Here is a 27493-nt window from a genome sequence, read left to right on the forward strand (position 1 = left end):
CTTCTTTAGTGACAATAAACCAACTCCATACTTTATGCAAAATCCTAAACCAAACTCCATACTTTATGCAAAATCCTATCTTTAATCCCTTGTGTTTCCAATGATATTTCATCAAAAGTTCTTATATTGCTTTCCAACCACAATCCCTTGTGTTTCCAATGATATTTCATCAAAAGTTCTTATATTGCTTTCCAACCACAATTCCCAAATTGTAGTACCTCTCAAAATGTCCCAAATCATCCCACCGACTTGGGGAAAACCACTGAGCTTGAGATAATTTAAAATATTCATTTAAAAATCTGGAATCATCAACATAACACCAACTTTTTGCATCACCTACCACCAAATGTGGTGAGATAAAAGACGAAGAATAAATGAGAAACATTTTCTTCATCTTTCTTGCAAAAGAGACATACATTGACTAAAAGTTTTCCTTTCTTTCTAAAATTATCTGTAGTTGGAATTTACCCTGTAGCATCCCCCAAATGAAAGACTGCACCTTGTGAGGCATCTTCCATTTCCATATATCCCACAACTCCTGCTGATTCCATGTCAAATGATCATAAAACGTCAACGAATAGGCTTACTTTACTGAAAAGATATCATCATGCTATACCTCCCATGCAAACTTTTGCAAACTACTTCTAACTATAAAGAAAACTTAAACTTTTAACCTTTTTGAAGTGTTTTTTCTAAATTAATAAAATAAAACTTACCAAGGTCCGAAATTTGTTGTTAAATATAATACAAAAAATTAAACTTTGGACCTTGAGTTTGAGGTCTGAAACAGCGGCAATTTGGTTATTTTAAAAAAAGGTAAATAAATTGTGTATAATGGTAATGATGGAAAATTTTGGAGTTATTAAAGCAAACAAAAATTTCAGAGGATTAAAAATTTCGAAAAATATGAGTATGAGCATAAATTTATCTAAAATTAAGTGCATGTTTTCATTCGCAAAAGCACTTTTGTGTGGTTTTGTAACAATCCTAAAATTTCAAAAAAAAAAAAAAAAAAAAAAAAAAAGGGGGAAATGGTGCTTTTAATAGGTGATGGTCTGATTGAGTATGATGGTCCTTGGGGACCATCACTGTTTTCAAAACTTTTACTTTGGTTTAACTTTTGCTTTGCCCGCTTTTGCCTCCTGCTGCTTGCAGCTGGCTAAAGGACGTGGTTTTCGTACGATAAAAATAGAGACACTTCAGGTATGAGGTAGAGCGTAATAAAATAATATAATAATACGTTATAAGAATTTAAATAAGGGATGTGAGCACTCCCACCCTAAAACAAAAATTTTGAGATCTCTCTCTCTGGTCGAAACACAGTGAACTTCTCTCTCGAACCGAATTTTTTATCGGAAGCTCCCTCTCAAATAATTGTGGGTAAGTGACATCGTCTTCTTGAAAAATAGTCTGTTTTTAATAAATAGTGATATTTCCGTCCAGGATCTTTATTTTATAAGTTTTATGTGTAAGTGACCCCATTGTCTCAAAAAATAATCCATTCTTTTTAAAAATGAAATGAAATAATTATTTCTGCTTATTATCATGAATTTTAGGGGCGATAAATTTTATGCGCACATGACCCCATTATCTTGAAAAATAATCTTTTTAATAAAAATTGTGATATTTTATCTATGTTAGAAATTTTGAATGCTGTAAATTGAAAAAATAAATTTATTTATTTTTCTTGTCTATTGGTAGAAATAAATGTGATATTTCTGCTTTTAGTAAAATTGTGATATTTCTTTCTACTGTTTTGAATATTTAGACATTGTAAAATTCATGTGCAAATGACTGCCTTATTATTTAAAAATTAACATTTTTGCAATTGATTATAGTATTGTTGTGAAATGTTTATTTGTGAATTGATATTCCATAAATTGTGATAATTCCGTATTCTTGAATTTTTATAAGAGTTTTTCTATACATATTAAATTGGCAATTATGCTAGAATGCCTTTACAAACTGCTACCTTTTTAAATTTGAGCCCAAAATATTTGATTGGTTATTTTTGAAATATTATAGAGAGTGACTGTTATTAATGGTTTAAGTGAAATTCATATTAATGGTTTAAGTGATATGTTGAGTACATGATATTGCTGCTTTCGAATGTTTAAAGAGATTTAAAAATAATTTAAGTATGCAAGTGGACTCATCCGGTTCGCCGGTGAGGTATAAGTGGACCTATCTGGGACTCCGGAAGGGATTAAGTGGACTCATCCGGTACGCCAGTGAGGTATAAGTGGACCTGCAGGGATTAAGTGGACCTATCTGGGACGCCGATAGGGATTAAGTGGACCCATCAGGACGCTGATGGGGTATATAGGTGACCAACTTGGGATGCCAGTAGGGTATTTTGTGAAATCCTTTGAATTTTGTACTGCCGTTAAAAGTGTTATAAGCATTTCAATTACTCGGATTATACTTAAATTATGCATTTATTGAAAGTAAAACTGTTGATGCATTTCTGTTAATAGATCTCATTTTGGAAAATATTGATATCTTTCAATCATGATTATTTTTAGGATTATGATGATCACTTACTGAGTAGCCAAACTCATCAAACTATGGTAAACATTTTTTCAGGATAACTACGGATTCATTTTGAGTGCTAGTCAAGATCAACCTCGGAAGATACTGTTGTTGTGCTAGCTTTCTTTATTTACTATGTAAGACCTCGCCACTATAAATTTGTCCTATCAATAGATGTATATATGTTTTGTCCATCACATCTCAGGAATAATAGTATTGTAAATTCATGGGGTGTGACAGGTTTGTATAGAGCCGGGGCTCTAAACAATCAAAGTACATCGCAACTTCAAATAGGGTTGAGAAATGTGGTTTCAATATTGGAAATCTTTGTGATAGCTTTAAAAATTTATTTTCATATCTAATTATAAAAATTTAAAACTTAAAAAATAGTGTAGATCAATTAGATCTATAAAAACTTGAAATCTTAAAAATTGACAGTTCAAAAATGCATTACAAGGTGTATCATTCTTAGAACTTGAAATCCATATTTTTCTCATGTCGATCCATCTTGATGTCGAGATGATCAATTTGAGGATATTTGAGCATCGAATCAACCTCTTCTGGTGAAATTTATGAGGTGCGCTCTAATTTGATTGTTTAGAGCCTCGCACTTATATAAACTTTTCCAGATAAATTGTACCTTTGGAGCATTTTCAATTATGCCACTCCTCAATTGGGTGAGAATAGAGAAAAACCGGATTTACAGAGCAAATTTGGAAGTCGAACTAACCAGCAGCCTTCCCAAAAAATTATCCCAACGTCAACTTTTTCCTTGAAAAAAATTGATATTGCATAATAATCAACATTCTTCAGTTCTCTCTCTCTACTGATCAGATCTTTATTTCTCTTTCCTCTTATCAATATCTCTCTCTCCTCTCTCTCTGTGCGTCACTCCGATTCCAGATCATGCTTGCAAAGGTGAAACCAGTTGCTGAATAAATCTTCCATTTTAATTGCGAAAACTATGAAAACTTTGAATTAATGGCTATACATATGTGCTTTATTGCAGCAGAGGAGCTTGTCTGGTTCGGGGCTAAGCCCTAGGTCTCCTTCTTCCTCACAGCCTTTCTTATCCGTCTCTGTCACAGATCCTGTAAAATTAGGTAATGGCGTCCAAGCTTACATCTCTTACCGCGTGATCACAAAGGTAAATTCCTTTTGTTTATTGAAAGAGCGGAAACTCTTTTTTGTCTGCTAATACTATATTGGAGCATATTTTCCTATAAAACGGTGAAGTATTGCTGATTAATTCCGTTCTGCGTGTGTGACATGCTGTAATTGAAACCTAGATTCTGTTTTCAGTGTTTTTTTTCTGTTGAAATAGGTCTTAAATTTTGAGGTGTTTACCTGTTCTTTAAGCCTAGACCGTGTTCTTATTGTTTTTGTTCAATATCATTGAGGCTTTTTATAATAATTTGGTGAATATTTAAATTTTCTTACGGACTTAATGCATGTTTAGTGTGACAACATGCATGCAATGTAAGCAATGTTTGCTTTGGAGATTTATATGTTTTGAGGGATACTCAATCTGGCATTTAATTAGCCGAGCTTGAATTGTGCTCTTAATTAGGAAAGAGAGTAGGTTTGCTGTCTTCATATAATCATATTTTTCGAGTGAAGGTTCATCTGCCAATAGTCTTGGGATTAATTGAACTCTCAAAAAAAAAAAAAAAAACAACGTTCTTGAGATCAATCCAGCTTCTCCGACAAAGGAAAAGCTTGCTAATATTAGACATACTTCAAATTTTGTCTAATTTGTATGGAGTGAGCTATGAAAGAATTGAGCCAGATTGGGGCTCTTCCATTTTCACCTATTTGACAAGTATAATAGCTTTTTCTCTCCAAAAAATAAAGAATAATTACTTAGTAGAAGTGTACATCAATCTAATGGAGACACAGCCAAGGGACATATGACCTAATCAAACTTTTTATCTTTTAGAAACCAGAATAATGGGATTTTGATTGAAAATATAACCCAATAGATATCCATCTAGCAATAACTGTCTGTAGTCACTTGAATTGGGGTAAAAATGGGGCATATTCATGCTCAAACTTAGCTGATGTGGGGTCACAGTGGCTATTGACTATTTTAGTAGTGGATTTGGTGGCAAGTTCTTTTTCCTAGTGATTATGTACTATTGAAGTGTATACCTAAGGGTTGCCTTTCTATGAATTAAGGAACATTTATTATCACTCCATCCCTATATGCCATTAAAATTTCTACATTTTTTCTTATAGCTTTCTTTGGATTCTAATATTAAGCTTTTGACATAACATGCAATCCTAGAGCTGAGGACACAGTAATTTGCATCTTGCCCTGGACCATACATTTTGATTGGAAAGATCTCTATTGTCCGTAGCCTGGAATAGTCTGTTACAGAATGGGGACAAGTCTATTTTAACAATCTGTATGGTTGGTGTTCTTGACTAAATTATAGCTACTAATTCTCAAATGTCATGAACACATATAAAGTCCTATTGTTTTAGAAGAAATTTGCACTTGTTTTTGTTGTCTGGTATCCATGTTCAGTTATTTATCTTAAAAATTTTTATTTCCTCTTCTGTTAGAAATAGAAATTTCAGATGTTAACTATTGAAAATCTTGGAGCTCATTATCAATTTGACCTTCTAATATATTTGTTGTGAACTACAAATTTGTGTAGACAAACTTGCCCGAATATCGTGGGCAAGAGAAGATTGTTATACGCCGTTACAGTGATTTTGTATGGTTGCGGGATCGCCTTGCTGAAAAGTTTAAGGGGATATTTATTCCTCCTCTTCCAGAGAAGAGTGCTGTTGGTAAGAACTGTATATAGATGTGATTTTTTGAACTTTTTCCTTATGCATTATATAAATGCAATTTACTGGAACCTTTTTTTGTTCTTTAATACTGAACCTTTTGACAGTCATATAGAGGAAGAAATGTTGCAGCCAACAAATAGCAAGTAGTTTATTGTGCATTATTCTATTGGCTTCTTAACATGATGGAGATAAGGAAATACTTTTTCAACTTCTTTTCATAGGATATCTAAGTTATTTGTCAAAAGGAGGAAAATGTGTCACAACCATTTTTACATCGATACTGAATACGCGTTCATATCTAGTACATGTCATGGTATCTAGTATGTGAGGCTAAAAAGCCGAGACTTCCCGACATGTCTGTACAGTACCTTTACCCCCTAAGTTTTTAGTTAGTTATTAAAATTTTCATATTTTTAACATAAAACCATGTGGCTTCTGTGGTAGAACACACTTAGTTTTGAGAAGCACAAGATTGCAGGTTCAAACCCCACTCATGGTGCCCTTATGTCTGATATATTGCTTATTTTTCTATTTTCTGTATTAACAACATATATAAATATTCCTTTGTAAATCATAAGTGCTGCAGGCTCTACTTGGCAGAGTTGACTGCATCTAAACAAGTGATCCTTGGTTCAAGTTTGAATGGGGCTCAGCGTTCTTAATTATTGCTTCATTTTTTCTTGTTCGTTTTTTCTTGTTGATATACATGTAAATTAATCTTTTTTATGATATCACCATGCTTACAAGGTCCCCTTGGTAGAGTGATCTTCACCCTCTCAAGAGGTCACAAGTTCAACTCGCATGGGTTCGTGTGTTTTTTCATATATTTTAAAAGCCTATGTCCTTGATGGCAACACATCTCATGCAAGTGTGACACGTACTAAGAAAAAATATTATATAGTCCATCACGTGCAGTTGGAGTGCCAGAGGTGTGTATTCCATGTTGACACGTGTCGACTGTAATACAGAGGGAAAACTAAATGTCTGTGTAACACAGGTTGCAATGTGGTGACAGATACTAATGTTTCTTAGCTGTAATTTGGAAATACATTATTTGCTGCTTTTTTGACTTTCACAATCTAATTTTAAGAAGGTTGTATCCTTGATGTCTCTTAATTATTTTGAATATTATTATAAGGGTATGGTTTAAATAGAACCTCCTAAACAATCAAATTAGAGCCTACCTTCAAATAGGTTTCAATACTGGAAATCTTTGTGATAGCGTTAAAATATATTTTCATACTTATGTATAAAGTTTAAAGCTTCAAAAATAGTGTAGATCGACAGATCTATGAAACTTGAAAATTGAAGGTCCAAAAATGCATTACAAAATACACAATTTCCATAACTTGAAATCCATTTTTTTCTCATGTCCATGCAACTTGATGTCGAGATGATCAATTTGAAGATCTTTTTGGGCATCAAAACAACCTCTTCTAGTGAAATTTTTGAGGTAGGCTCAAATTTGATTGTTTAGAGCCTCGACTCTATATAAACTTTTCCCTTATTATAATTGTCATCAGTAAAAGCTTTATATATATATATATATATATATATATATATATATATATATATATATATGCTGAGATTAGCCAACTAGCTCATATGAACATATGTGCCCAACGGCCCAGATTGAATCTGATTCGATCTGACGGTCACGACCTCATTTCGTGTTTGAATTTTAATGTTTTTTATACAAATCCAAATGACTTGAAATTTTAGATGTCCATTCTTCTCATCAAGGCGCACCTAATAAAAATATTTTAAAAATAATTCGCAATAAATAAATTGATCCAAAATACTTCCGAAACTTTTCAAGGGTATTTTGATCAATTTATTTTTTGTAAATTATTTTTTTGATATTTTTATTAGATTATCCTATTTTTGAAGAACACGCGTCATAAATTTCAAGTTATTTGGATTTGTAGAAAAAAAATTAAAATTAAAATACGAAATGAGGTTGTGACTGTCAGATCGGCCCAAATTCAATCTGGGCTATTGGGGTCATATGAGCTCATATGTTCATATGAGCTCATATGTTCATATGAGCTAGTGGGCTAATCTTAGCATTTTCATATATATATATATATATATAAACAAAATAAAGCCTGACTTAAAATCCTCTTCCAGAACGCACTTTTGGCAACGGAAATCTGCATGATGGCTCTAAAATCAATTTTCCAACGAAACTCGAAACAACGAAACTCGGAAAATAGTACTTTAGGGTGAAATGGATGGTCTAGATAATTTGTTACAAAATACACTATTTTTAGAAGTTGAAATCCTAATTTTTTTTCATAGCCATAATGCTCAAGCCGAGATGATTGACGAAAAGTTTTTCCAGTACTTGACTTGCAAATTTCAATGAGTTATGAGGTGAGGCTTTACTTATTTTGATTGGGCTGCAGCCCTATCAAACCATTTTCCATTTGTACTTCTCATTATTGAGGGGCACAAAATGGAAAAAGGGAGTTTTCAAATGTATAAATAATTTTTAATATTAGCATCATAACTAACCAAATACTGTGTCTGAAAAGAGTGTTTCAATCGGGAGTTACACTATTCCACACTGAACAAGGAGTGATTTACCATATCTGGTAGGGGCTAGGATAATCAATTTAAGTTGCCAAAGGTTAGGGGAGTATTATGCTCTACCAACTTAGAGGAACGTTTCCTAGTAAAATGGAAATCAGTTGTTCTCATAGTGTGTTTCTTGCTCAATGTCATCTCATTGGTGGGGCTGTTTATATAATACAGTCTCAGTCATATTCCTTTCGAAAGGTTTTCACTCTTAGGTTCTGATTTCAAATATAAAAAATACATGTGTGTGTGTGTGTGAGAGAGAGAGAGAGAGAGAGAGAGAGAGAGAGTGCATGCTAGTTTGGCTTATTCTATAGGGGTATAATATAGTTGGAAAAAGTCTTAAATTATATTAAGAACATTTTAGAGGACTTTAATGGCCATAGATTCACTAAAAATCTTCCCTTCATTTTTCTAACTTAAATAAAGAGGTGCATCACCTGTCACTGGCAGCTTACATACCCAGGGAGTCTCAATACAGACTCTACTCAAGTTGATTAGTCTGAGTTGGGTCAACTGGGGATCTGTGAGGTTCTATTATAGGACTAGAAAACTGTCATTCTAGCAATATGCTGGGCAGAACTCTTTGGAAATGATCCCGATTTAGACGAAATTGATTAAGTTTTGTGTTGATCATCTATTCATCTTAAACTGTTCCTTGCATGAGCCTATTTTGCAAGACTCGCAATTTTTCTATTTCTAGCCTATTCCTGCTGGTTATTGGGTTTTTGGTCCTGGTATAAATTATGTTCAATGAACCTAGCATGCTTTTTGTTATTGTCTAGTTTCTTGATTGCTATCTTGTTTGGATCTTATGCAGAGAAATTTCGCTTCAGTGCTGAGTTTATTGAGTTAAGGCGCCAGGCATTGGATACATATGTAAATCGTGTAGCTTCACATCCTCAACTACAGCAAAGTGAGGATTTGAGGAGCTTTTTACAGGACGATGAAGAGGTATGACATCTGTGGATTTTTTACCAGAATAATGAATTCATGTCTATTCTCTTAGAAATACTCACATTCTTCTGACTATATACATCAAATGCTGTATTTATTGGGTTGAGCATGGGACAACTAGGATGGGAATTCAAACACATTATTTTGCTGATGCAAGAGTTGCAACATTGCTATTTGAGCCAATTGTTTGACACCTGGCATTTTAATTGAAATTGGTTTTGATCTTAAGGAATACATGGGTGCGAGGTAGTTCTTTATATCAAGTAGTATCATAGAGATCCTTGACCAAAAGTTTTGTATAACATTGCTAAAATAATGGTTTAGATTTTCCCTTGGGTCATAGTTTGGTTTAAATTTTCCCTTGGATCATCGTATTATTACAAATCCCTTTAGTTGGATAGGACAAGTGAGTTTGTCTGAAACTTTTCTCTCTGATGCAACAAAAGATGCATAGTTTTTGTGGGCCTCTGCTCAATATTTATAGTTGTTTATTATTTGTTTTGTGGATAATTATAGTTTATTAATGGGAATTAAGTGTTCACTTATTACTTTTTGATGGTCAGAAAAATCTCACCTATTGCATATGATATCGCACATAGTTGCTTTAGCTAAGAAAGGGAGACTTGTATTAGTGAAACAACCGTCCTTGATCTGCTTTCCCTACCTGTTATGTTGATTATGTTTTTAGTATCATGATATCTTCTTACTGCAAGCAAGATGCTTAAGATGCGGTTATTAAGATCTGCTGCTGCAAATTTTCTTGCAGACCATGGAGAGAGCAAGGTCCCAGGATGGTGGCATTTTCAAAAAGAAACCAGCTGATTTGATGCAAATCTTCAAGGTATATAAATATTTGGTATGCATGAACAGCAGTATATATTAAAGGAAAAAGCTGGGATTAGGCCACTGCTTTATATGAACATATGAGCCCAATGGCCCAGATTGAATCTGAGCCGATCTGATGGTCACGACCTCATTTCGTGTTTGAATTTTAATTTTTTTTCTACAAATCCAAATTACTTGAAATTTTAGGTGTGTGTTCTTCTCATCAAGGCACACCTAATAAAAATATAAAAAAAAATTATTTGAAAAAAAGACCAAAATAGCTCCGAAACTTTTCGGGGGTATTTTGGTCAATTTATTTTATGTAAAATATTTTTTTGATATTTTTCGAAGATTCAATTATTTTTTATGAACACACTCTTAAAATTTCAAGTGATTTATATTTGTAGAAAAAAATTAAAATTCAAGCACTACCGGACATCCGTGATCGTCAGATCGGTATGTTCATATGAGCTAGTGCACTAATCCCAGCTTTTTCCTATATTAAATACCCTAAGAACCTGTCCCACTATTCCTTATTCAAGAACTCTGTGATATTATTACCAACTACTAATTACTAAAATTATTGGTTTCTTTTCAACAGGATGTGCAATCAAAGGTAAGTGATGTTGTGCTTGGGAAGGAAAAACCATTGGAAGAAGCTGATCCAGAGTATGAAAAAATGAAGCGTTACGTCTTTGAGCTTGAGGACCACCTTGCAGAGGCACAGAAACAGGCGTTTCGTCTTGTAAAGCGACACAGAGGTAAATTGGTTTTGATTTTGTGTTTATCCGAATTTTATCTTCTTGTTTTGGTTGTACACTCTGATTTATCTGTGTTCAACATTAACTGAATGTTTGGACCTTATTGCTGGGTTTTTATGCCTTCAGAATTAGGGCAAGCACTGTCTGATTTTGGAAAAGCAGTTAAGCTCCTAGGTGACTCTGAAGGAAACCAACTTGGAAAGGCATTTTCTGATTTTGGATCACAATCAGAGATGTTGTCCTTTAAATTGCAAAAGGAGGTTTGTTTATTTGGAGAACCTATTTCACTGTCTTTTTGGATCACTTGGGGGAACCACAGATAATGTTAATATCTAATAGTTTATTCTGTTGCTTGAAACTGTTCAAACAAATTGATAGTGGGTATTTCACCACAAAATTCTCAATGTAAATAGCTTCTGTTTGTTATTGGTATAGGCTCAAGACTTGTTAATGAATTTTGAAGAACCATTGAAGGACTATGTGCGTGCTGTGCAGTCTATTAAGGTATTTTGTTTTTCTTTGTTCAAGTGAAATTTAACATTTCATTATATGGTGGGATATGTAGTGATTCCCACTATGCTGCCTTAGTATCCACTTAATTTTTGCAGTTGGCTTGACATGTAAATGCTTATGGCTTCTATTCATTGGGAAACAGGCCACTATGACAGACAGAGCAAATGCCTTCAGGCAGCAATGTGAATTGGCAGAGACAGCTAAGCTGAGGGAGATCAACTTGTATGTTCCGAGACAAGTTGTTTTTCGAACTGAATGCCCTTTCAATTCTTGTCCACATTTAAAGCCTTTCTCAAGGATCCACAAGAAAAAAGAAAGAAAACACACTTAGTTCTTTGACTTCTAAATAACTCTTGGCATTGTGTCCAATTCATAAAAAGTTCGTTGTTTTTCAAATTCAGATAAAAGTACAAAGAAACTCCAATAAATTGAGATTGAAATACCCTAAGATGCAACAAATTTTTTTAGACAAGGAAAATACCCAAAAATAATGCTGACCAAAAGGTTAGTGGATTCTCCAAATCCCTGGTATTTTACGGTTGATAATCATTCATTTCTATATGTATTTTGTCTTTTCTTTTTTGTATGGGTAACTAGGATGAGTTAGCTTTGCCTATACCTCTGCATTAATTAACTGCATTCCACTTGTATGGCATATCCTTCACTTTTTATTTTTAAATTTCTTGGTTACATATTCATGGTTGTTGTTTGCAGAGAGAAGCTTATTGTGATGCGCTCTGATAAAGTGCCTGAAGTTGAGATTGAATGTAAAGAGGTAACTCTTTATGCTTCTTAACTCGTACAAAAGCCTGCTTTTTCTTTATACTCTCTTTCATGTTCTTATACAACATTATTGTCCCTGAGAATCTAAGGCTATCAGTGGGGCACCCAATCTTTCCAATCTCATGCTGTATGAGTTTGGATTTACACAGCACAGTACGGATTCACACACACACACACAGATGAGTACTAATTTATTTCTGCATGTCTATCATTTGTCAATGTATTGTTGAGCAATACAGCATGATGTGATTTTATATGTGATATAGTTGAAAGCGGAGAGCGAGGAGGCAACAAGAAGATTTGAGGTTATTGTGAGATTGATGAATGAAGAGCTGGTGAGGTTCCAAGAACAAAAAACGATTGATATGGGTGTTACCTTCCATGACTTTGCCAAAGGGCAGGCGCAACTTGCAAATGACATTGCGAATGCTTGGCGAAGTCTTCTCCCTAAGCTCGAGGCTTGTTCACCTTAAATGGTGTTTTTCAGATCCAAGAAAGTTCAAAGTATGATTGAACTGTATAATTTCAGCCCTATGGAGAAAGGGATGACCTGGGCGTCTTACGAAGGCGTGCTTGGCAATATTCCAAAAGTATATGGAGGATTCTGTGTCCATTATTTAACATTGGAAGAATAGTGCTATTTTTTATATAAATTATACGATTCCTTAGTTGAAGATCATAATAATATCATTGTTGGGTTCCCCAACTAGAATGTGGACTTTTTATTTTTATCACTCTTTGTAATATGCTGATTCTATGCATATTTACATCATCAAACATTAGTGTTCTATTGAGGCTTTTCCAGTGTAAGATTCGTTCACATTGTTGATTTTCGGAGTAGCCCTTGTTGGTTTTTTCTACTTGTAACATTGCTCTGAACCTGGTGATTTGAAAATTGGAATTGGGCCGTGAGCACCAAGTGTCGGATTTCAATTCAACCAGTCCGGTCGATTCCTCAGTTGGATCAGGCTACAGTCAACAAGGAAATTAAAATAAATATATAAAAAACTAGGACTTGGTGATTCTTCCTCAAACCAACCCGTAAAGAAAAGTTTATCCAAGGGTGATGCCTTGAACAATCAAATTTAGGCGCACTTCAAAAATTAACTAGAAGAGGTTGTTTAAATGCTAAAAAACTCTAAATTCGAGCATCTCGACTTCAAGATGTATGGCCATGAGGAAAAATAGATTTTAATTATTAGAAATAGTGCATCTTGTAATTGTAATAACTATTGAGATTGTCAATTTTTAAAATTTTCAAGTGTTCATAGATGTTCGATTTATACTATTTATGAATCTTTAAATTATATAATTAAATATGAAAACAAACTCAGTGCATTATATAGATTTTTTATACTAAAAGAACATATTTTGGCATCAGACCCCTTGAAGAGTATAAATTGAGTCCAACTGTGTCAGAAATGACTTTTCTCTGCCATGTTAAGTTGCTAGTGGGTGCGACATTATTTGCTTGTGAAATCAAAAGGGCTGTTTATTTTGTCTTCCAAGTATATCCATATTTAATGAGTTAAAACTGTAGTGCACTAGAGCTCTGATTGGATGGATCGGCGATAAGTATTTCAGCCCATCTGGTCTTTGGTAAAAAAACAAAGTTGGTCGAAAATTGATCAAAATTTTTTTTGATTTCGGTCATAAGTATCTTAGCCCATCTGGCCTGAGGTAAAAACAAAATTGGTAGAAATCCTTAGGTTTTTTATTTAGTCTTCCTTAGTCAATACATATTTAATTAGTCAAAACTATAGTAAAGTGTTGGTATGACAGGTGGGATCAATGTCTTAACAACCTGCATTCTAGTCACCAAACATTCGAGGATATTTGTTTTTCTCTCATACACACAAACACCAAGTAGTCACAATTTTTTTTTTGTCAAAAGTATAAATAGCTAGGTAATATAAATTGGCAACAACAATCAGATGACATTTTCTCTCCTACTCAGCTGCTAAATCTCCATTACACTTCTCATCTTTCTCATCATTGGTTTATGTGCCGCTTGCATACTATCACAGCCTTAGACTTGTCCATCAACTTCATAAACTTCTTTCTCACTCCTAAAACTGGGTGTTTTTCTATCATAGAATCCTTAACTGTATGCCTCCTTCAAAATCACATGGCAAGTCTTGTTCCTCAGAGAGGAATAAAATATATGAGGATGGCGTTCAAATGCCTTGTGAAACTTTTGGGGCAAGCCCAAATGCTTCCTCAGACAAAGCATTTCTTTCTCTCTCCTAAATTTTCCACAAACAGGCCTAGCAATTCATGCAAAACCCCAACAACTCTCTTCTCTGAAATATCACTGTATGGATTCAAATCAGAGGAGTCTTCGTATGGAGATATATAGGGAAACTTCTGCAATTCTTCGATCCAATCCTCGATTTTTTGCTTTAATCGAAGCTCTTTCGAGGGTAGAGAGAGAAAGCAATCGGCCCACCTTCTCTGTAACTCCTTTCTCTCATAGCTTTTTACTGAATAAATGATATGGGTACCTCTAGTGCTTCACAATTCAAGCTTAGACCTTGTTTTCCATCTTCTATATCGTAGAGAGAGAAAACCCCACTAGAATTTATCTCTAAAACCTTAAACCCAAATGCCACCTCATACATTCGATTATTTGTAAAGGAAGCCTTTTCTCTTTGCTCATGAACAGGAGCTTCTTCAACCTATCGAGGACCTAGGTCGGAGAATTTGGCAGGGGATCTCTTAAGGGTATTGAAAGCACTTTATGCAATAAAAATCTCCATGACACTCTAAAATCAATTTCTAACCCCCACAATAAAAAATAAAACTAAAAAAATAATACAGATCTTGCATATCTATGAACATTTATTTTAAAGCGAAATAAAGGATCTAGATAATTTATAAACTTATAATAAACACTACATTCAGAGCTTGAAATCCTAATTTTTTCTACAACCATATTATCCAAGCCAAGATAATTGATGTAAAGATTTTCCAATGTTTGAATTGTAATTTTCGACGAGTTATGAGGGGCCGCAGCCTTATCAAACCATTGTTCATAAATAAATAAGAGAGTACTCGGTACTAGGCCCCAAAATTCTCCACGAATGTTAACCTAGGGTCCCGAAAGTTTAGGGTGTTAGAAATTTTTGTAGTTAGGTGTTACTTGAAAGAGTGAGTCTCCCACGAAGCCTATCTTTTGGCTAAAAGCACCAAGGAAAATGGCTAAAGTAATGTTGGTTATGCTCACAATTACTTTTGGTCATCAGATGTGAAATTCAAAAACATATCACAATATTTGAAAAAATTTATTTGGGATTGTGTCCAAATAATAAGGCGTCATCAATCACGTAATTTCAAATCTACCAATCAATAACGATTGTGATTTCTTTCGTATCAAAAGTGAATGGCCTCATTATATACATTTCCATAGCTTATTACCATATAATTGTAATCATAGTGTATTTCCACAACCACTAACAAAAAAAAATCGAAGACCATTTCTCGAGATTGGCTTTATCTCTTTATTTAATTAACACATGTAATTTAGGGGAGAGGAAGGGAGCCTCCCATTTATTATGGAAGACCGCCCTACCATCATGTTTTTATGGAACGGTGGCCTTCCAAATATGAGTTTATTTTACTATTAAAAAAGAGGCATGCGGAAAGGTGTGGAATGCAGCCCTTCCAAAATCTCCCTGTCATCAAATGTCAAAGAAAGTGGGATGTTCCACTCCAACTTCCAAAATCTCTTTGTAATTAAACATGTCCTCAAGAGACTACAAATAAAAATAAATAAATAAATGAATACAAGAAAAGATTATGTGATCCGATGACCATTAAAAGTGGTCTAACTCCCCCGAATACATAATTCGGTGACTAATTCATCCAAAAATCTTTAAATGATATTTGATGCACCCTGAGAACAGTTTGAGAGAAAAAAAAAATGCTTTTGACCTCTCAAAGTTGTAGATCGATTTGTCTCCAAAATGGATAATCATCCATCAATCTTTGCAAGAGTACATTTGAAGCACTTCTCAAATCTAGTTTTCATTCGCATGGAATTGATCATGGGTGGACTCCGATCCGAAAATTTTCGGATGTTTTTGGACAATGTGTTCTATGCATCCAATGTTTTTGGACAATGTGTAAATTCCCAAACAATTTACACACTTCACATAAAATTCTTGGTTTCAACTTTGAACTCTGAAGTTTGATTCTTCTTTCACCACCAGTACTTATACCCCCCGCCTTACAAAATCCATCTTAAAGATGGATTGTGGATCGAAAAGATTCCGGATGAATAATCTCCACCTATGATTATAAATCTAATTAAATATGGATCATGGATCCAAAATTTGATAGGTCAATAATCTCTCCACCACCATGATTGTGAATCTAAAACAATAATTAATTTTAAGCCTTACAAATCATTTATTCTGAACTTTTTCTTACTGATTATTCAATTTAATTAGTCGCATGCATGTCCCATATATGTGGAAACCCAGGGTGGACACATGTGCCAGTTGATATACAATAATTTTTTTCCTACTTAAAAGGATTATATTTATTTCAGTAAACCCTTAAGCCCGTTTGGATGACAAGTAATCAAGAATAGAATATCTTAACTGAAATTAAGATACGTAAAATTATTGTGTTTGTTGTTCATATACACCTTATATTATGCGTCATATTATTTAGTTTTTAACTTTTTTTAGTGATTTTCATTTATTCTTAGACTTTTGCCTGATTTTTAGCAAATCACTTTGAATAACATAAAAAAAAGTTCTTAAATAATATGAACTTACATGTAAAACTGTCTATAAGTTTATTATCTTAAAAAAGAACAATATAAAATTTATTATGAAAAATAATTATATTAAAATAGTAAATTATTGGTGACACTGATTAAGCACCCCAAAAATCGGTTCGAATTGGTGAATCGGCAATCCAGATCAGCATTTTACTATGTGCAAAAAACAATAAACCAACGAAAAAATAGCAAACTAGCTAAAAACCGCTCCGGATCGGTGAATCGACAGTTTGGATTGCCATTTTAATGTAGAGAATCATCATTTTACTATATGGAACCAGTTCCCTTCTAAATTTGGTTGTTTTCCTATATACTCGTAGATTTGTAATGAGGCGACCAATTCCTATGTCTAACCCAGCGATTCCATGAATTATACTTTTGCTCGTGATAAGTACATAAGAAAAAAAACTATTTATTTAGTAATATCGTCGTACTCTCAAGCTTTAGTTTCAATTAATATTTAGTTGCATTTGATGCTCCAACCTTTACTAAGTGCCGGACCACAAAATTTATGGGCTCTAACAAACCAAATGTATATAAATCCCATCCTGTTCATATTCTTTTCAATAAGCGGTCGAGACTTTAACCTACATTCTATCTCACTCCCTTGCTTTCATGGCCATGGCTACCAAGCTGTTTGGCCACTCATGCATAGCCTCACATGTGCCAACACCTGCCTCATGTTCTCTAGAATCTCCACCCTCCCTTCCATTGAGGATCAATGCAATCAACAGGACTCTAAATTCTGATAAATTTTACAGATGCCCAATTCCGGCCATTTTTGGCAGGATTCCTGCCACAATTGCGAAGGCTTCTCCGGAATCTGGCAGTGTTGGCGGATCCGAAAGCACTGAGGATGCAATTTCTTTGGGAACCATGAAATTGCCACCAAATATCGACATTGCAAGATTCGAAACCTTGCTTTTCCAGGTGAATAAAAATGAAAATTTCGAAATTTGAACTTTAGTTTTGTGCTTTTATTTATTTATTTCCAAGGACTTTGTGAGCTTTACATTTTTTTATGTTGGGATTGTATACTATAAGACTATTTATTATTAGTACAATCAATTTTACCCTTTAGATGTGAATTCCAATTGACTGGAGTGTGCGACATTCAATGAGACCTCCTTAACCACCCGATTTCACATCCTATGGTCATTAATGTTTGTGACCTCCTTTACAAAATAAATAAATGCTCTCATTGTATATATTTCTTTTGGTGTTAGTCTTATAGAAATGGCCCGATTAAAATCACAACTTTACTGATATGGATATGGTGCCTTTAGTCCTTGATGTTCTATACTAAAATGTAAGTAAGTTTGAGTATGATTTAGTAATTTGTGTGTGTTGGGTGAGCATTTTATGAGACTGGGGTGGTTTATTTGATTATTTTGTTAAGAGTGGGTGGTTCAAATGGATATGTAAATAATGGAGGGTTGTTTTGGTTCCTCTTTTTTATTTCTTTCTTACGTTTTTTCTTTAAATTTGTTTTGACAGTGGGCAAACAGCCTATGCCAAGGAGCCAATCTGCCCCTTCCAGTGCCTTTAAAGGTCAGAAATACTCTATTCATGTATGCCTACAAATGTAAAGACCTTTATTTATATTTTGATCTCTCTGCATAATACTAATTCATAATAAAACGGTAATGTAAAATGGGTTGATGGTATTTAACAGCATTTCAAAAACTGGAACCATGCCCCATCTTGCTAGGTGTCTGATTCCAGCTCGCGCAATTCCTGTGTCAAATCATGTTATGTTTAACAAATAAATAAATAAATAAATAAATAAATGCTAAAATATGGGATAATCATATGATTTTGGAGTTTTTTGACGAGAACCTCCAAGCTCCTTAACCAAGCCAACTCCGGCTATTGTGAGACAACTCGGCAATCTTAAAGGATTTATATATATAACTCCATGAACAGCCCACAAGGCTTGAATGTTGGGAGTTGTTATCTTTCACAGAAAGACAGAAGAAATTTTACCTCATTTTGGATGAGCATAATGTTTTACTTAAATTTTCTTTTTTGTAATTTAGCTCATTGGAGGATGCTAGATGTTATACACTACTACAAAATAACTGAAACCAACTTCATTTGGGAAATTGCAGAAATTTATTTGCTCAATTTAAAAGAAGAAATAATCTATGTGTGTATATTGGCTACCAAAATACTCGATTCTAGCCAATCTTCGTCTAGTTTCTAGCAAATTGTAGGTATTTGATATGCTTGAACCAACTGGGACTGCAGGCAGTGTTAGGCCACAGTTGGTTGAAACTTCAAATTCACTTATAGAACAAAATGTGCATCTTTGAACGTTGATTGCATTGATTTCTTTGAAATAAGGCCAACCTCAGTTGGGATTCTTACAGAAGTTCTGGTCCTAATTTCGTTAAGATTAATAGTTTTTATCCACATTTCATTTTCCAGAAATCTAGAACGAATTATTAGAAGAGATGACATCTTGGATTAAGGTTTTGCGCGTGTCATACTATGGTGAATCCTGCAAGGTTAAAATCCGGTGCAAGAATTCAAAATTTTAAAGGCCTCCATTTGCAGGTGGATAAGATAAAAGGAGGAGTTCGATTGGGTTTTGTGAAAATGAAAGGAGATGGATCAACAGAGGATTATGCATATATTGACTGCCTCATTTTTCCAGCTACTGAGGAAAACTCAGGCCCCATTTTCCGGGCACTCAGAAATGGGCCCTTAAAAGACCAGGCTCCACCTGGTGAGCCAAGGATCATGAGGAGTCTAATGGGGGCCCTTAAAAAATCGATCGAAATCGCAAAGATCTGACTTTTAATTTGTTTGTTATAAATGCATTTATGTGCTCATGAAATTCATATGGTGAGTTTCCATTATTATTTTAGCTTTGCTGTTTTTTGCATGGCTTGCATTTACTCTCTCTCTCTCTCTCTTGTTAAGAAGAATTCAATTTACTTATAATAGAAAATATATTGGGATTTTGAGCCATTATGTTTATAAAATGTCCTACAAGTTAGACAGCATGCTGCTTCATTTACAGGAGCAGTTGTTGCTTTACTCCAACATCTAACATTATTTAGAAAAGAAAGGGAAATGGTCATCTCTTTAACTCAAGGGAAACAGTAATCTCTTTAACTCCACATGGCTTCACCTTCAACAATATACCACAAAACAACTCTCACTCCAGACTTCACAACAGAGATAGGGGAGGGAAACAACCATCTCTCGGAAATTAGTTTCACCTCCAACAAATATATTACACCACTTCCAACCAATACATAACAATCATCAATGGAAAACTTCACTCTTTTGGAGGAAATGGGCATCAATCATCACCCTGAAATTTCAATGTACATTGATGAAATGAAGAATATAATACATTAACAGCATAAGAAGTAGCAAAGCAAAACAAACAAAAATAATACACCACAAATAACCCGAACTTCAAAACCCAGATCCCTTGCACCCAAACACTCCCATGACCCAATCTTCCCTATACTTCTCACCCCTCCATCCTTCCCTTCTTCTCCTTCAGCCGTCTTCAGATGAGAGAGAAAATGAGGAAATACTCTCTTATAAGACTCCTCTCCAATGAGCAAATCAGAGTGCCCAAACCCTTCAACCACCACCCTCTTATGAACAAACCCAGGTTGATGCAGCCTCATATACTTATTCGCAAGATTTGAAGTTTCAGGAGTTACTAGAAGAGTTCGACCCCCAGAAATATACAGAGTGTGAAGGCCCATTCTCTCAGGGTGAGCCAAATATACATTTTGGCCTTTTGAGTTGACAATGAAACCATTAATACAAATTTTTCTAAGGTGGGGAAAAGCAGCCATTGGTAATCGAGGCAAGCTCTCTTTGTTAAGGAAATGGTGCATGGTGGGTGTGATATTTTCATGCCAATATGTGTTGCCAAAGAAGCCTGAAAATGCCGAACACTCGTTGGAGTTACATCGCTCATAGCGCGGGACCATGCATGCTATAGATTTTAAGAGAGAGTGGCGCCACCCTTGCTTTGAGGTCTCAAACATGGATATGGTTCGGTAAGAGCCGAGGATTGCCATTGACATCTGAAAAGGGGTTTGGATTAGTAAGTGGGTTCTTCTTTGACATTTGGGAGTTCAGATTTTCTAATTCCTTCAGTAGGAGGTGGAAATTTTATGTTTGGGTTCTCGATGAAATTTGGTTCAGAAGATAATGGAATCTTAAAAATTGGGATATTTTTATTTTTTTGCCTATTTTTGAAGAAATACAATCCTTTTTCAGCAGATTAACCAAAATAAAAAACCAAATTTAACAAAGAAAATGAAAACAAGGAAAAATTTGTGGAATTTAGATAGAACTTCAGCTGCATCTAAATTGTGAAATTTTTAAAACTTTTGGTGGACAAAGAGGTAAGGGCACAGGTTTTATGATTGTTGTGGAATAAGAGAAATCGGTATCATCTTGAGAGAAGGAAATTGTGATAAATAGTGCAAAAGAACTTACAGGGATGAGAGGAAGCCACATCTTCACCAGTGAGGAGGTTATGATCTTGAAGAACATCGAAGTGTTGGTGCACGAGAGAGAAGCAAAATGAGCTGCAGAAACATGGCCTCCCAGGAGTGACATATGCAGGGCTAGGCCTCCCACACAATGTGCAATTGCATGCAGCTTTTGCGCTTGTCCATGGATCTCACATATTTTGTCAATAGCTGCAATTCCCAAAAATGAAAAGATCAAAACATAAATCACATGGAATTGTCATTCATGTTTAGAATGGAATCCGAGAATTATCATTCATATTTAGAATGGAACCTAAGAGAGAGAGGGAGAGGTGGTTTTTTGAAGTTTACCTGCTGGTATATCATATTTGGCGATATCTTCGATCGTGAAGTTGTTTGAGGGGTGGAGAGGATGCAGCCTAGTTTGCAGTAACCAGGTCTCATGTCCATTTTCTAGTAAAGTCCTAACTAGATCCCTTTGTTCAGTTGGAAGCCAGAAACTCTCAGTAGAGTGGCCATTGATTAATAGAACTGGATATGGTTTCCTCTCTCCATCCCACCTCCAAATATTTTCATCGGGTCTCCATTGCCTGCAACTTATGGTGACCCTGTCCTCTGTGCAGTAGGAAAAAAGAAAAAGGCCTATGAGCTTATTACATATTGATATACGACTAAATGAATCATTTCTATTCTTGCTTATATGTTAAAAAGAGCTTATTACCTATAGAAATTAGATTAACTAAAACTCTTTTTGTTTTAACTAACAATTTGCTATAGGACTTAATTTGCTCTCCCATTTTCTGTTTATATTACAAAGAGTACTTACATAGATCATGATAAAGAAACTGTTTTTCTTTTACATGCTCACGCGCAAGATGGATTCCATTACGTTTATCATGATTAAATGTCTAAAAAGTCAATATATCAATGCAGTTTTTTAACATTCTTATTTAAAATTGGGCAAAACTTTCAAAGTCTTATGTCCTTGTTTCAGTTAATTTGAATTCCATGTACTGAATTTAGGCCATCCATTTCAACAAAATAGCAGTTTGGTATAAGAACAAAATAAAACCAAATTCCTAAAATTTTTAATCCATGATTTTTACAATGTACCTTCATATCTTCACTCACCTGTTATTACATCATGATGCAAACTGGGTGGGTAAGGTTTCTGTTTCACATTAGGAGACTGTATGTGTTCCATTAAGCATCCTCTTGGTCTCTGTAATATATAAGTTCTGCAAATGCTCCGCAACAAAAGGAAAATAAACCTTCCTCTCTGGTTCCCTTTCATTGTTACCAAGCTTTTGAGGAGCTCCAACGCCGAAACATGAAGCTCACCACTGAGCTCTACTTTTTCATTTTCGAAATTGTTGCCATTCCTAAACTTGGGTTCATTTTGAGCGATCTTTTGAAGTGTTATGTGCAAGTTTGTGAGCTCCTTCCATGCATACAAACCTAATAAATATGGATTCATTATCTTCTTCCCTTCAAGTATGTATCTGCAAAAGTTCATGTTTGCCACATCAAGGAATATAAATGTATCTGAGAATATTGGAGTTTCATGTAGAAGCACAAGGGTGCAGTGTATGCTTAGAAAACAGATGAAAGTCTCTCTCTCTCTCTGATAACAAGAACCGTTATATCAGAAGATTCTTAATTTCTTACTCTAGTATAAAGTATGAAATAGAATAATATCACTGCAGAGAAAGAGTAGATATGATCAGAAAGAGCAGATAAATACCTGGAACCAGAGGCTGAAACTAAAAGCAAATTGTAGTGCATATACTGTGTATAAGGACTTCTACAGTCTACACTGCACATGTCCACTTTCCCATCCAGTATATACAGATTTTCTCTCTCTAAGGCCCTTATCACAATGTATCCACCAACCTTTCCCTTCAAAAGAGAATGGGTTTCTCCACACTTCCTCTCTCCTCCTCCAAAACCCATATCCTCTGCAACACCCATCTCCATTTTCAAGTGAGCAATGCATTTCATTCCACCCACAAAGCCTGTCATGGTTTCACTGATACCCACCGAAACTTTGCCGAAATTCACTGCCTTTTTTGCTGATTTCTCAAAAAAACTGCTTTCAATTCTTGGGTTTTCGGCCTTGTATTGAAGAGTTTCTCTCACTAAGCTTCTACTGACGTGCTCTGCTATAATGGCTATTGTGAGAGAAGGGTTTATGCCCACTGAGCAAGGGACCAAAGACCCATCACACACATAGAGCCCAGGATGAGTTTCAGTGGACGAAATTTTGTCCCCCGGAATTTTGGTGTCGAAAACTTGGCCCGATGGGTTGCACACCCCGGAAGAAGAATCAACGGCTGCAATGCACCCTCCCAGCAAATGGACGGACGTGCTCCGGAACCGGGACATGAACAAAACGCCTCCCAATCTTTCGGCCAGTCTCTGAAAAGTTTGAATCTTTCGGGAAAGAAGCGGGTCCTCAGGTGGGGTGAACGAAATTTCGCCTGTCTTTTCGTCTAGTGTTATTTTTCCATTGCTTAAGTCGAAACCCATGGTGTTTAAGATTACTGCTTGGTTTGCTTTAAGGCTGATTAAGTGGTTAACCTTGTCTATTAATCCGTGTAATAACCAATAACCAGGGGGCCAGCCATAAGATACTATGCCCTTAAAAATTAGGTAGGAGTAAGCAGTTGGTAAAACCCCTGTCTGCAAAAAAAAAAAAAAAACCAAAAGAAAAAAAAAAAAAAAAAAAGGTAAATTATGTGGGTTTCGTTTGAATCTCTAACATTGACAATTCTTTTTACAGAATTGTGCAAAAAAGCTAAATTATGTGGGTTTTGTTTGAATCTTTAACATCGATAATTCTTTTTACAGAATTATGCAGGTTTTTTAACAGAATTGTGCAGGTTTTTTAACAGAATTAGGCAATTTCAACCTATCGAACTGATTCACAGATTCGTGAAAGAACAGGTCAGTTCCCTGCCTAACACAATCTAGATCGATGATTCTCGAAAGGGCTCGTTGTTTTGTAAAATAATACCATGATCCTTGTGATCATGAAAAAGCAAAGCTGTGGTCACAATTATTACTACTATCCAGCTATGGGATAGGAGAGGGTGAGAACTACCAAAGCCTGAATTGAGTTAAAATGGTATGTCTTACTCACTCCGTTGAAAGGAAGGAGATGACATGAATGATCACAGCTTTTTTTAGTTGTTATGGATCACACAACATACACAACATAGTATACAATATATTACTCATGATGAGTATGTCATTACTACAAAATAGGGTGTCAAATAATGGAATCGGGTGTTGGCTCAGGCACCCGATGATCGGGTGCTGGCTCGGGCACCCAATGATCGGAGTTCCCATGATCTAACTCAGGTGCATCCCAAGTAGCACGGGGAATTTGAAGAACCTCAGGCAATTTCAAGATTTTTCAGGCCAGAATTGCTAGGCTTCCTTTCCAGTCTGACTCTGGCAAGTCCCAAGTCCGACAGGCTACTACTTAACACAACTATAAACATGATAAAACTATCGATCAATCCAAGAAGTCTCTCTTTTGGGGTTCACATGCCATCTGGTCCGAAAACATGCTACAATTTTTCAAATTTCTATATCGGTAGAATCGAATTCTTCTTACATGTAGAATAAGGGTACAAACCTGAACTGTAAACCCTAGAGAAGAAGTGTAGGAAGAGCTAATGGCTGGTCCTGGTCTATCTTGGAGAGAGATATTTGGAAGTTGGTTCTTTCTGAGGCCATATGCATTCAAAGGAGCTCTGCTTCCTGCTACATAAGCCACATTGTTTCCATTTCCACTGAACCCACAACCAAGCTTCTCTGATGCTCTTAGTCCTCTCCTTTGGGATTGGAACAAGATTTTAGTGGTACCAAAAACTCCAGCTGCAAAAAATCTCATCAAATTATTATGAGAATAAAGTTAAAATCTCATCAAATTACTATAAAAACAAAGTTACTTTATTTAATTGGTGTCGAAGTTTGAGTGAATTGATATAAAGCATGGATTGATGGAGTTAGTTACCTTCTTTTTAGTTAAGGGTTATGTTGTTTATTTAAATCTGAAAAGTATGAAAGAGAAACATGTACTGTAATGATATGCAAAAATCTATGTCATCCTCTAAATACAGAATTTACAGCTCCAAAGTAGTGTAGATCTAGCGGATTTGTGAAAACTTGAAATGGATGGATATCTTACCTGATAGAATAACGAAATCTGATAATACGAAGTTTATATCATCCAAGTAAACCCTCCATCGACGTTGCTTACTTCCAAGCACTCCATCTTTCAGCGGGTTCTTCAGTACGTACTGGACTTGGCATTGTGTCCTCACCTCACATCCAGCCTGTTGGCAACAAGGCAAACGAAATCAAATCAATGGTCATAATCAATGTTCCAATACTCGGATTGGTGGGCAGATTATTTACCCATAGATTCGTGGTGGATCGATGATCCAATGATTCAGATCGAGTCTAGATTCGTCCAAATAAGTGATCCAAAAAAATATTAAAAATAAATAAAATAAAATAAAATAAAGTTTAAAATAAGCATTTATGGGGTGGGGATTAAGAGGGGACTTAAGAAAACATAAGCTGAAAAGAAAAAGTATGTAGAGGGGTTTTAGGGGGAGACTTGGCTGGCACCTGTGCCATCATGGAACCGGTTCTATTCCAACTAATTCCTATCCAGATCTACGATTCGGATTGAAAATCGCCAATTTTTTTTAAAAATGTCTTTATTATCCCTTAAGACAAAATTTCATCAGTTTTGGAGCCCTTACATTTAAAACAGCAGGCAGCAGGGGGAAGGGGGGGGGGGGGGGGGGGGGGGGGGGGGGGGCGAATTTGTGAATTATATACTGTAAGAATTTAATCGCACTTATGTTTTGGATTTTAATATAAAAACCAAGAGCACATTGCTCAATTATGGCCCGGAAGTTTAGGTTGAACCTTTGCTTGAACTGTCCAACTAGGAGTTCCAAATTGGTTACTAAGGTTAAAGATGATACCTAAGTTCTAATCCTAGGAATGAGTGATAGTTGTTCGCATGCTTCAAATTTAAAAATCATCTACATTGAATAAATGGGTTATTTCATTGGAATTCTCCTTGTACTATTCCAAGTGAGAAAATCTTGTGAAATTATTCGAGCTGCTCATACCTAGCAGCTGGTGTTATCAATTTCATCATCATCATTAGAACCTTTTTCTAAATATTTGGGGGGTCGGCTTAACGAATCCTAGTTCGCCATTCTGCTATTTAATTTTGTTTCATGGGCCATCTTTGACATTGCAACGTTCGAGATTCTCATCGGTACAACTTTTATATTTTTGAGTAAAGTTTCCTTCGTTGTCATTAATGTAAGCTTAAAAACCCAACAAAGTGAAAATATCACTTGGTCAAGCCATCTTATAAAATTATTAAGGTGGTCATCCCATTTAAATGGCCAGTTTAGAAGTTTTATTTCACCTAGATACTTTTTCAAAAATTCTATTTAAAAATATCAAAATTGCCTCTGTTCAATTTTTGGAACTTTAAATAAGTAGGGCATTTTGGTAAATTAGCTCCACCTAAGAGGCACAAGCCAAATGATGTAAACATCCCTCTTTGTTTAGACATAGGAACTCATGATAAGGGTTTCAATTGAAAAACGTGATTTTTGTGTTGCTAACCTTAACCATAGAGAGATAAAATTATCATTTTGCTAGATCCCATTAATTAAAGTGCAACAATGATAATACCCCTCTTTGTTTAGACTTACAATTAGGGAACATAGACTTTCAGTGAAAAATTGAGTTTTGTGTTGCTAGCACTAAACAAAGAGAGTAAAACTATCATTTCCCTGTTAATTAAAAGGCAATAATGATAATACTCCTCTTTGTTCAGACATACGAACATGAGACAAGGATTTTCAATGAAAAATCTTGAGTTCTGAATTGCTAATTTTAAACAAAGGGCACTTAAATAGAGCGAAAATATTGAAATACCTCTACTAGTTCAGGCTCCCAAAAACTAAACAAGGGCATTTTTAATAATTTTTTTGAGGTGGAGCCTAAGTGAAATGAAACATCAAAAGTAATCATTCTAATATTAAGTTGTTAGACCATTAAGTAATTATCCACTCCTCCATACCAAAATGAGAGGGAGAGAAAGAGAGCAACCTACCAGTATTCATACTTATAGTCCCAGCCCCTACCGGTAAACAAATATACAGCGTGATAGTTTACCTTTGGTATAGAAAGTTCATAATCTTCTCCATTAGATGTAAAATTGGATGGTTGGACATGTTCTATTAAACACACTCAAATTCCATAAAGTTCTTCATGAACATTGTAATGCATCCAAGCCACCCGGTTTTACATGTTATAGCTAAGAGCAATCTTGACCTTCTTGTACCAAAAGTAGACATGCTTTATAGTATAATCCCACACTAATTCTATTCTTTGTGTTACGCAAGTAAACTAAGATTCTTGAATCC

General features: G+C 35.1%; 3 protein-coding genes across 4 annotated transcripts; 2 read left to right on the top strand and 1 right to left on the bottom strand.

Annotated features, from left to right (window-relative positions):
• The first annotated feature begins 3288 nt into the window (after positions 1-3288).
• On the top strand, positions 3289-12582 carry SNX1 (sorting nexin 1). 2 transcript variants are annotated; one of them, XM_006851397.4, is made up of 11 exons: positions 3289-3450; positions 3542-3679; positions 5196-5331; positions 8735-8868; positions 9638-9712; positions 10298-10457; positions 10584-10717; positions 10893-10961; positions 11113-11192; positions 11685-11745; positions 12020-12582. In XM_006851397.4, the coding sequence occupies exons 1-11, from the start codon at positions 3439-3441 to the stop codon at positions 12224-12226; spliced, it is 1206 nt and encodes a 401-aa protein (XP_006851460.1). In that variant the 5' UTR covers positions 3289-3438; the 3' UTR covers positions 12227-12582. The 2 variants fall into 2 exon arrangements, with proteins under 2 accessions (XP_006851460.1, XP_011625948.1); XM_011627646.3 differs by having other exon boundaries at positions 3545-3679.
• Positions 12583-17159: 4577 nt separating this feature from the next.
• LOC18441278 (uncharacterized) lies at positions 17160-19432 on the top strand. Its single transcript, XM_006851396.4, has 3 exons — positions 17160-17472; positions 18040-18093; positions 19102-19432. Exons 1-3 carry the CDS (start codon positions 17164-17166, stop codon positions 19339-19341), a joined length of 603 nt encoding a protein of 200 aa, XP_006851459.3. The 5' UTR covers positions 17160-17163; the 3' UTR covers positions 19342-19432.
• A 147-nt stretch (positions 19433-19579) lies between these two features.
• LOC18441277 (uncharacterized) lies at positions 19580-25387 on the bottom strand. Its single transcript, XM_020671735.2, has 7 exons — positions 25216-25387; positions 24661-24902; positions 22762-23699; positions 22149-22519; positions 21369-21632; positions 21022-21227; positions 19580-20603 (listed from the first exon to the last, which is right to left on the bottom strand). The coding sequence occupies exons 3-7, from the start codon at positions 23544-23546 to the stop codon at positions 19911-19913; spliced, it is 2319 nt and encodes a 772-aa protein (XP_020527394.2). The 5' UTR covers positions 23547-23699; positions 24661-24902; positions 25216-25387; the 3' UTR covers positions 19580-19910.
• Between the last annotated feature and the right edge of the window lie 2106 nt (positions 25388-27493).

Source organism: Amborella trichopoda, chromosome 11 (assembly GCF_054954075.1).
Source record: "Amborella trichopoda isolate Santa Cruz 75 chromosome 11, AtrichopodaSantaCruz75HAP2 v2.0, whole genome shotgun sequence".
Taxonomy (NCBI): domain Eukaryota; kingdom Viridiplantae; phylum Streptophyta; class Magnoliopsida; order Amborellales; family Amborellaceae; genus Amborella; species Amborella trichopoda.

What these genes read in the sequence shown, in the direction of transcription:
- SNX1 (XM_006851397.4), top strand. An exon ending in CTTACCGCGTGATCACAAAG is followed by an intron (nt 3,680 to 5,195) that starts GTAAATTCCTTT and finishes AAATTTGTGTAG; the next exon opens with ACAAACTTGCCCGAATATCG. An exon ending in AAGCTGAGGGAGATCAACTT is followed by an intron (nt 11,193 to 11,684) that starts GTATGTTCCGAG and finishes TGTTGTTTGCAG; the next exon opens with AGAGAAGCTTATTGTGATGC.
- LOC18441278 (XM_006851396.4), top strand. Translation starts at nt 17,164, where the DNA reads ATGGCTACCAAGCTGTTTGGCCACTCATGCATAGCCTCACATGTGCCA. An exon ending in TCGAAACCTTGCTTTTCCAG is followed by an intron (nt 17,473 to 18,039) that starts GTGAATAAAAAT and finishes TTGTTTTGACAG; the next exon opens with TGGGCAAACAGCCTATGCCA. An exon ending in CCCTTCCAGTGCCTTTAAAG is followed by an intron (nt 18,094 to 19,101) that starts GTCAGAAATACT and finishes CTCCATTTGCAG; the next exon opens with GTGGATAAGATAAAAGGAGG.
- LOC18441277 (XM_020671735.2), bottom strand. Translation starts at nt 23,546, where the DNA reads ATGGGTTTCGACTTAAGCAATGGAAAAATAACACTAGACGAAAAGACA. An exon ending in GTTTCAGCCTCTGGTTCCAG is followed by an intron (nt 22,520 to 22,761) that starts GTATTTATCTGC and finishes GAACTTTTGCAG; the next exon opens with ATACATACTTGAAGGGAAGA. An exon ending in CAAATATGATATACCAGCAG is followed by an intron (nt 21,228 to 21,368) that starts GTAAACTTCAAA and finishes TGGGAATTGCAG; the next exon opens with CTATTGACAAAATATGTGAG.